The 10,478-nt window shown below is 38.1% G+C and overlaps 1 protein-coding gene across 1 annotated transcript; it reads right to left on the reverse strand.

Moving 5' to 3' along the window:
• plrg1 (pleiotropic regulator 1) lies at window positions 1-9,639 on the reverse strand. The gene is made up of 15 exons (XM_046843536.1): window positions 9,504-9,639; window positions 7,177-7,283; window positions 6,895-7,019; window positions 6,153-6,206; window positions 5,969-6,062; window positions 5,777-5,867; window positions 5,560-5,661; window positions 3,998-4,090; window positions 3,119-3,268; window positions 2,925-3,026; window positions 2,700-2,802; window positions 2,225-2,333; window positions 992-1,131; window positions 694-887; window positions 1-399 (listed from the first exon to the last, which is right to left on the reverse strand). Exons 1-15 carry the CDS (start codon window positions 9,510-9,512, stop codon window positions 340-342), a joined length of 1,533 nt encoding a protein of 510 aa, XP_046699492.1. The 5' UTR covers window positions 9,513-9,639; the 3' UTR covers window positions 1-339.
• Window positions 9,640-10,478: the final 839 nt, after the last annotated feature.

The following is a 10,478-nucleotide window of genomic DNA, read 5'->3' on the forward strand; positions in this document are numbered from 1 at the left end:
TTTTAAATTCTTGCAAATTGAGCTTTAATGACCTTCCCTGCAGAAAGTATGAGCACTGATGCAAGCAAAAACTTATTTACAAACAATAATAAAGCCTTTTGTTTCACATTCAAACTACGCCCATAACAGTTTTTCATGATAGCGCACAGAATTGAGGTGGGGGAAAAAAAACTTTACCTTTAGCAAGAAAAAAATGTAAAAGATTTTGCAGCAAGAGACCAAGAAGTCTGAATTACACGTTTTTGCAATCTAACATTTTGTGAAAAACAAACTGCAGAGTTTGGTGGTGTAAAAAAACAATTAAGAAAGATAAAAAAAAAAAATACAATGATGAAGAATTTAAAATCTTTTCCTTTTGAGAATATCGGGCTTCCAGTTGACGGGGTGGGATTCCTCTGTCTGAAACACAAATATTAAAATAATCAGTAACATAAGCTTAGGTGGACGATAGTGTTCTGAATATGGTTTCCAATAATAATAATTGAAAAAAAAAAATCATTTTCATTTAATAAAAGTTGATCAGGATTTATTGCCTGTTTTCATCACTAAAATGTTTTTTATATTAGTCTACAGTGTAGACCAACACTTTTGTCCATATGGTGTATAGAATTTATTTTGGCCTACACTCTGCCAGTAACTGTCTTGCATTAGGGATTATTGTGTATAATGATTAAATAGATAAGATTTGCTCACCGCTGTGTCGTCCTCCTTGTACACTTTGATGGTTTTGTCCGCCTCGGCAGTCATCAGGCGGCTCTCTGAGTGATCAAACATGCAGGAGAAAATCCCAGACTCGCTGTCCAAAGAGCCGGGCTGCACGGCTGCGTGGATTCGCTGGAAATTATAGCCGGTCCTCCAGTCCCAAAGGTGAATGGTACCATTATCAGCTGAACGGGGACACAAAGACAAAAAGAAAGGATGTTATAAATTCTATTTTTGATTAAAAATTCAATTTCTTGTTATTAGAGAAAAAAAAAATAATAATGCAAACCTCCAGACACCAAAACTCCATCAGAGTTCACTGCAAGTGTGTTAATGATAGCATTGTGTCCCGAAAGATTCTGGATAAAGTTCCCGTCCGGAAATTTCCACTGCTTGATGTTGTCAGGAGATCCAGAAGCAAAAGTGTATCTGCATTGAAACAGGAAGAAAAGGAGTTACCCGCAATCAGACACAAGCTGTTAGAGTTTTTCTCAGTTGCTTTGGAGCGTTTCTCAGACCAGAAACGAAATTCTCAAAACTACTTGTTCAACCTCCACATTGTGCAGTCACTTTTTTAGTTGCTTTAAACAATTATTATCAATCAATACATGATCAATTGTTTGTCATGTTGATCAAAATATATTATACTGAATAGTTTTAACCCCCAAAACATCTCAGCATCAGTTCATAGCCTAAGTCATTAAATGCAAAATGGTTAAACCAGTTATCATCTAAGCTTAAATTGTGTTAAAAATATTTTTGTAAACGTGTTTAGAATTGAGCAGACAAATCTGGAATTACACTGATGGCGAGTGTCTGGCATCAGATCGACCGACGATCAACTAGTGGACCTCCAAAACAGGTCAAAGGTGAATCTCGTGAACTTTTTTTGGCGAGCAGATGCACAGAGCAAAACAGAAGAACAATTTCCGAAAATGGATGAACAACCAGGAAACTGTACGAACACTAGTACAGTACAGTAAGTGTGAATCCTGTCTGGTCTCTTGCAATCAATATACCACATACACACATGTACATTCGTGCTGTTGAAATTCATAGATGCCTCATCATAATTTAGCCTTGTGCATTTTCAATTATTTTGATCCAAACGATTTCGTTGTCATATTGATAACACGACTAAACATTTTGACGATCATGTAAACTTGTGATCTTTGTGAACAAAAGGACTTTGACATTGACACAAATACTTAATTTTAAGAGATTAAATAAGGATTTTGAGAAAAGTATTTTCTGTTTGAAAGAAATCCAATGTGTTGTGCTGTTTGTACTAATTGTTTTAAGAAATGCACGCACTGGTTTGCGAATATGAAAGATGATACAAGAAATGCTCCAAAGCAACTGGAATTCATCTGTAATGTTTTTTTTTTTTTTTTTTTTAGACAATTCATTTCCAAACAGTTATGACACAAACTGATAAGTATGGCTTTTAATATATATCGGTGGTTCTGCCCAGTTTAAAATCTCACCAAAAAAAAATAAAAAATGAATGCAGGAGGCTTACTGTCGTGGATGCAGCACCAATGCTCGCACAGATTTCTTGTGATTGGTGAGCGTGGCTCTTGTCTTCCCAGCAATCAGATCCCACAGCCTGATGGTGGTGTCGTGGCTGCCTGGAACACAGAATCAACAAAACAACCACTTTAATGAGTAATCAGATCTGTAGGCACTGTACTGATGTATTCTGGTTTACAATCCAGATCCAAATAAGCATCACCCATTAATTATAAAGAAGATTCTTTACTTGGACGAGTCTAGTACAGAATAATCTTATCTCTCTACAGACGATGCTTTTTGAGAGACCAACCCACACTGTGGGTTAGTGGCCATCACAAAATGGGCATCTTTAAATGTCTTCACAGAATCCAATAAAAAAACGATCGTTTGATTAATCGGATATCAGCAAGTACAATCCAACCTAGCTCCCGGTAAAATCTACTATTAAGCGACCTCCACTATGAAGAGTACTAGGTGTTCACCTGTGATTATTTGAGGCTCGACACTCTGACACTTCACCGTGGCGACCGTGTTGGTGTGACCAGTCAGAGTGTGGACGTTAGCTTTGGTTCTAATGTCCCAGACCTGCAACATACACAAATGACAATCTAAATTAATATCATCCCATGTAAAATACTCGTTCCACAATCAAATTCTCATCAAAGAGTAAAATAATGATCTTAGGTATGCGTGTGTGTGTGACTCACTCTGGCTGTGGCGTCACGACTGCATGTCACCAGGACGTCGACGGTGGGGTGGAGGTCCAGGCCGTAAACGGCGCTCAGGTGACCGTGGTAGTGACGGATAACCTGCAGAAACCGTCGAGATCATATATTCGTCACCGCGGGTCGGTTACATCGTGTGGCAGCTGCAAATGTGTGTGTGTGTGTGTGTGGTGTACCTTGTTGTATTCCAGATCCCAGCACTTGACTTGTTTGTCCTCTCCACAAGAGAACAGATACGGGCTGCGTGAGCTCACAGCCACTCCTCTTACAGTACTAATGTGACCTGTTAGAGAGAGCTTCAGCTTCCCGCTTGCCAGGTCCCAGATCTACACACACACACACACACACACACACACACACACACACACACACACAGTTAACATTACACCTCCTTCATCATCACACAAGTTCATGCAGGAAAAAAATGTAAATTTTAATTACAGGGTTTCTGCAGATTTCACCAAGTCAAATACAAGACCTTTTTCAGACCATTAAGAATGAAATTTAAGACTTACTGTATATCACAACATAAAAATCACACACAAATACGCTGTAAGCAACAGGCCTTAAGCAATCCCTAAATTAATTTTAATTAATTTCAAGCCAAGTATCTCTAAACTTGCTCTTTGGCATGACTGAAAAAGAAAATTCGTTTTATGCCTGTGAAACTATCAAAGAGAGATTAATGCATATTGGTCTCATATGTAGTCAAAAATATAAATAAATGAATAAAAACAGTGCTGCAAGGAGCATTTCACTGTTCAAAATCATTTACAAATTTACAGCAAATTTAAGACTATTTAGGGCATAATAATTTGATTTTTTTGTTACTTTATATTCTATATTTATATACATATTCCATTAGCAGTAAGGTGCATTAGTTCATTTCTACAATCATACGCATGGAACTTAATGCAAATTTCTGACCCAGTAAATTACATTATCCAACTTCACTGAGTAACGACGAATAAGCTGAAGTCTTGAGGTTTTTTTTTCTGTACTCATACATTTAAAACACACGAGTCCTTTTTAAGATTACGATTCATAATCCAAACCTTTATGGTCCTGTCTGCAGATCCAGTAACAAACCACTGGTTTCCAGGCTCCACTGCTAAACATCTGACCCAGCCAAGATGGCCACTGATCACCTGCAACACACACACACACACACACACAAACACACACAAACACACACAACAAACACTTTCAGGTCACCGATATAGTGGAATATACTCCTACCCAGACTTACATTCCAGGTTGCTCCTGATGTTTAAGATTAGAAATATTAGATATGTAAAGAACATCCAACTAATTCCTCGAGTAACTCGATAACAAAAATGTAAATTAATTTGCCTTGATGCTTTGTTTAAGCCATTTAACTATATACGTGCACTGTTTCCCCCACAGACCATTATTACTGATAAAAAAAAATGCTGCAGAATGATAAATGGAGGAACAGGGACAAAACAACAAGATTCAGGCCGAAGAAAACAGCAGTTAGGTTTCAAAGTTTGGGATGATTCAAAACTAAAACACTGTACAGTGTGTTTACCATTTAAAAAAATTAATTTCAAATATATTTTTATTTATATACAGTGCGGTCAACAAGTTCCTCTTCAGTAGCCGTGTAGAGCAGGGAGTGGAGCATGTTCTTAAAGCTGCCGACTGATTTAGTGTGAGAGAGATTTCAAGAGGAGACAAGAAAACCACGTCGTGAAACTGTGTGAGATTTTATAAATAAATAAACGAGTTTCATAATGAGTTTCATTAAAAAATATTTTCCATAACCACCGCTACATCTGCCACTGTAAAGGGACTTTTTGAAAGCACTGTATTATGATGTAATGCAGCAATTAAATGCACTAAATGGATTTAGTTATATTCTTGTGTGCAATTTCAACAACAAAAATAAAAATTTCTCTAAGAAGAAAAACAAATTACTTGTTCAGGCCTGTTTTATTTTCTCTCTCTTATGTAGTATTGCTGTTTAATAAAGAAAAAGTACTTCTTATCCAATTACTCGATTTTTCGTTAGAATACTAGAGTACTAAAATAATCGATAGCAGCAGCCCTTGTCTCATATTACCTATAGAGTAGTATTGCATCCTTTATACATACAAAGAGTCTTTAGTATGATCTGAGTTCTAAAAGACAGATACAGCTTCACTCTTCTGTTTGAAGACAGCCAAGCTCCTGGAGGCGTGCCATGGGCAGAGCTAAAAAGTTGAATTTGAACATCAAAAACAGCAGCAGCAACTACGACTACAGCAGGACATGTCGACATGGTAAGTCCTGAACAAGGTTCTCCTTCCCTCACATCCAAAAACACACTTCTTCTCGGGCGAATCCTGTGCAGCGCTGTGGCGTAACCGAATGAAGCACGGTGGCGGGAGTGCTTTTGCTCTCGCGCTGGTTACCGTGTGGGTGCTCATCCAGGAGAAGTGCCATTGCAAGGAATTCCACCCTTCATGGAAGGAGTGGATTTGATACAGAAATAATCGTCCAAATCGAAATACTCGTCCACTCGTCCAAAACCAAGTGTAAATAACTAAAACTGCATGTTTAGGTCATAAACTGAGGAAGTTATAGGTTTCATCCATTGAAACACTCTTCTCACCCGGTAGAGTTTCCATGGCGGGTGCCACTGTGGTTTGGGCATGGATGGAGCTTTCCGGGGGATCAGCGCCGAATTCTTCATCCCTCCAGCTTCCGTTAATGACTGCACACAAAAAGAAAGTATTCAAATGACATGGCGTTATTTTACATTTATTTTGCCCGTGTATGCATCTTAATTCAGTGAATTATAGAAGTAAAAAGGAACATGATACGCTCACCAGTGCGTGTTGTGGTGGCTGGGATCGCTCTGCTGCTCCGGCGTGTCTGTGGATGTCTCCTACACTCGCTGCAGTTCGAGCCATGTCTTGCCTACACCACACACACCAACAGAATTAGACAAAGCAGTCTTTCCTTTTACGGGGAGTATTTTGCAAAGTGTGTGTGGTGTGTTATTGTGTGCTTGTGTGTACCTTGCTTGAGAAGGAGGCAGAGCCAGTGCCAGAGAGTGAACTGCGGCTTCGCTTGGCATCTTCTGCAACTGAGTGTCAGCAGTGAGGGAAACTCCTGAACATCATAAGCACTCTGTGTTAGGGTAACGCACATAAAATACAATACGCTATGTTATAGCCATTAGCCTCAATGTTTAGGATGTACCTGGGGCAGATGGATATGGATGTGTTCCTGTGATCAGGTACTCTGGATCATGTTCTGAAAAAAACACAGACAGAAAACCTCTAACATTTCTATTAGGTAAAGTGGTTACGGTAGCAGCTACACAATAAGCACAGTGAACAGACAATGGAGCATTGGTGTATAGTGACTTCTCAACCCAACACATAGAATTTCCAAACACATTACGACAAAAAAAAAACCCAAAAAAAAAAAAAAACACAGTGACTAACAGGACAAAGGCCAGATTGAACTATGCTATGATGTCTAAGTTCACTTTGAATTTTTTGTTAAGTCGAGACATGGCCTAGCCTACCCAGTAAATCTTAAAGAATGATCATTATGGTGTAGTATACTCTAAATTGTTAATAATTTAACAAATTACAGTATATAACTAAGCAAAACAGAGCAATTTACACTAACGTATAAACTTTACAGTATATATGCACGTGTTAACACGAGTGGTTCGCGAGTCGAGGACAGAGCCGGACACGCTCTGTTTCAGTGTCTGTTTTCGTATCGCTATCGTCGTCGTAAGATCGGAAAATAGTAACCCGATGACCACTTGTATATAAAATTTCAAAGCACAAACAACTCAACAATTCTACAAGCAAAAAAATTTATAAATACAATAATTCACTTCCGAGCTTCAAATGTTTTTACATTTGACGATTTTGTGACTGTTTTAGGGGTTGTGAAAATTTTTTTTAAGAGCATTCACACTTACCGACTGATGTGTACCCAGAAGTGTCATACGGATCCAGGATTCTGCTTTTTCCTTCTTTAAGAACAGGCATGTGCAACACCGGGCTGTACTCCGTCCTCAGCTTGACGGACATCTTCAGGTTATGACTGTAATACCAATGCACAAAGCTCATCGTTAATACGTAAATATATATACATCAAAACCATCCAGGCCTGTTTATTAAAATAAATGATTACATCGTATTAAAATGCTTTCCATATCATCTGAATATTTATCCATTTTCCTTGCTGTTACTAAACTCACCTCTTTTCGTCCAGAGAGACCTGTTTTGCATTATCGGACACAAACATGTCATGGCTTCGCTTAAGAGATCTGAATACCAACGTGTGCACCGAGTGCTTCTGCACCTCCTGAATGTAAAAGAATAGAAATTAAACAGGCAGGATAAGCTTTCTGAACAAAGAGTGTTATGAAACGCTATTAAGACAACTTTATATGAATACTAAACAGTAAACAGGAATAAATAAAACAAAGTCAGTATTTGTTGAGACAACTGGTGTGGTCAAATATTATCAATCATCAACAAAGTTAAAATATCAAGTAAAAAAAACAAATTAAGTTCAGGATCCAGGGATGTGATATCCAATAAGACGACTTTGTTCAGCAGAATAAAAGCTAGGCAGTACCTACATAGAAGTACCCAAACACACAGTCAACACACAGACTTTATGTACGCTTTTCAGCCATCTGTTTAACACCTTTTTTTTTTTTTTTTACTTTAAAAACATTACTTTATACACAATCACTATCCTGGAATACCAAAGTTATTTCCCATAATGGTGGCAGAGCCCTTTCATCATTATTTTTCTAAATATTAGCATGTCATTCACGTATAGCTGCTTCATGACTTTCTATCCCGGATACCTCTTTACAAAAATCACCCATCCAGAACAAGATATGCTCTGCTCATTGCTGCTTCAACTGTACTGATTCTAATCGCACTTTAAGCACCTCTTTGATTTTACGGACTTGGATGTGTACCACAAAAATATACCTTTGCAAGACATACTATACTGAAAATGTTTATTATTTATAAAAACAAATAAATACATAAAGCATAAAGATAGGACGATAGGCTTTGTCTTCTTTAATACTAGTCAGATATACACTTTGTGCATTAGGAAATAGAAAAGTTGGTAAGTTTGCTGAGCATGGATTAAAACCTGCCTCTGTGTTTCTGGAGATGTCAAGCTTGCTTCCGTTTGGTTGAGGGTTTTTTTTTGGCACAAAGAAGCAGCAATATTAATTATTTTACTGTTTTCTGGTTGCAAACCAAAATGTCTGGAAAGCTGTAACAGTGCCTCAACAGGGTAGAAGTCATAAACATCTGTCTCAGAACACAGAATTCTCCTTTAAAAAAATAGGATGCCTAATAGCTTTGCATATATAATGTATATAATATTTAATAATTTACTGTTTAGAACACTTTATTCTTCCCACAGAACCCAGTGGTGTAGGAAGCTCGAGTCAGAGCACAGATTCAGCCACACAGCCCTGATGCACCGAGAAATAAGGGCCTTGCTCAAGGGCCCCAAGAGTGGCAGCTTGGCAATACCAGGGCTCGAATCCTCAACCTTCTCATCAGTAACCCAGTGCCCTAACCACTGAACTTCCACCTCTCTATTTCACAGAGTGTCAGGAAGCTGGGGTCAGAGCTCAGGGTCAGTCTTGGTACAGCACACCTGGAGCACTTAAGGTTAAAGGCCTTGCTCAGAGGCCCAACAGAAAAACTGGTGGTGCTGGGGCTTGAACCTCAACCTTCTGATCAGTTACCCAGAGCCTTAACTACTGAACCACCACTGCTCAGAGCATCATATTTTCACCCTTTCATATGGAGAGACTTCATGTCTGTCTGTTTTTTACAATAGTACATTTTTGAACCATACAAAACAGTGATTCAATGTAATGTATTTGTATTTATAGAGTACTCAACGAGGAAGAAACCTTGAGAGGAACCAGACTCAAAAGCGAACCTCATCCTCATCTGGGTGGCACCAAATGTACATTTATTACAGGTCCATAGTTGTTAAGGTGTACTGTTAAATAATAGGGGCTTTAACACGAAAACTTCCTGTAACCTGTGGTCCTGAGCCATTGGAGTAAACTGCTGATTAGTTACAGTACAGTACATCCTCAGTGGAATATTTCTATACAATGTATAGAGGGTGGTTTTTCTTGCAAGACTTGAAATACATCTATTTGTCATTTCCTGGGCCCTAGCTCTCTATGTTAAACCAAACCCCGTCCAAATACAGTCCTGCTTTGTTTATGCACAGACTCATGGGTTAACAGCGCCCCAACAAGCCTGAGTGTCTATTAACGCAACAGAAAGTGCAATACAAAATGTTAATACGTTCAGGTTGTAGTAAGATAAGAGAAATTTGTATTTATAATCATATACTCCTTTATTCTTTATTACTATAAAGGTAATATCCAGCGCGCGCGCGCCCGCTATGTTACAATTCTTTCCAGGCACGAGCTTAGCTAACCGGCTAAAGAGTGATAACTAATTTACCCAAATGTGTTAAGAACTGGTAAGAAAATACACTCAAACGCAAGACAGGACTAACCTCGGTCATGTTTGTGCTTGTTTTCAATCTTCAACGCAGGAACTTTGCGCGGAAAAAAGTCAAAGGAAATCCACACGGTACTCTGAGAAACACACCAGTCAGGAAGTGATTGCTTTCTACTTCCGGTGCGCGCTCGTCAATGTGCGTGCGCGCATGTATGTGTGTCTTCGTCTTGCTCCACCTAGTGTTTCATTTAGGAAGTGCATAGAAGAGTAGGCAAAAATATATGTATATGTATAATAAAAAGGAAAATGTTACCTAAAAGTATGTGCACCCCTGCACCCCCATGACCAACAATATGTATTTTTTTTAATTAAATAACCAAATCTTTGCCACAAAGTTGTACACAGTCGTACAACACTGCTCACTTTACTTGAACTTAAAGGCCCAAAGGTGTTCCACAAAGTAAGAAAAAGTGCTCATAATTTTAAGAAATATCAGTGTTTGACTCTTTAATATTCTTTTATTAATAGATTGTTGTGTTTAGCGTAACAGATGAGCGTTACAGCCATAATAAATCATAGTAATTTGGAAATCAAGTATATTTGAAGGCACATACGTTTGTACATTTACTCAAGTAAAAGTTTAAATGGACATTTTTACTTTTATTGGAGTCACATTTTAACTACTGTATCTATAATTTTACTCAACTACATGGTTTATGTACTTCGTCCAAAACACTGTGGCATGCTGACCCCAGACCTCATCAACCTACATCATCCCCTGTAGTGGAAAGTTTTCCCAGTAGAGTAGAAGTTATTATAAAAGCAAATGACTTCATATTAAATTTTATGTTTAACACACACATAGGAGTGTGATGATCGGGTGTCCACATAATTTTGCCATGCAGTATTTTTATGTTATAAAACACACATTACATTTGCACATTAATAATGAATGTATTTCCAGGGGAATGTCTGTAGGAAACAATGACCATTGATTATTCTCAATTCGAGATTTGACTAAGACAATTTC

The sequence above is a fragment of the Silurus meridionalis genome, chromosome 28 (assembly GCF_014805685.1).
Source record: "Silurus meridionalis isolate SWU-2019-XX chromosome 28, ASM1480568v1, whole genome shotgun sequence".
NCBI lineage: Eukaryota > Metazoa > Chordata > Actinopteri > Siluriformes > Siluridae > Silurus > Silurus meridionalis.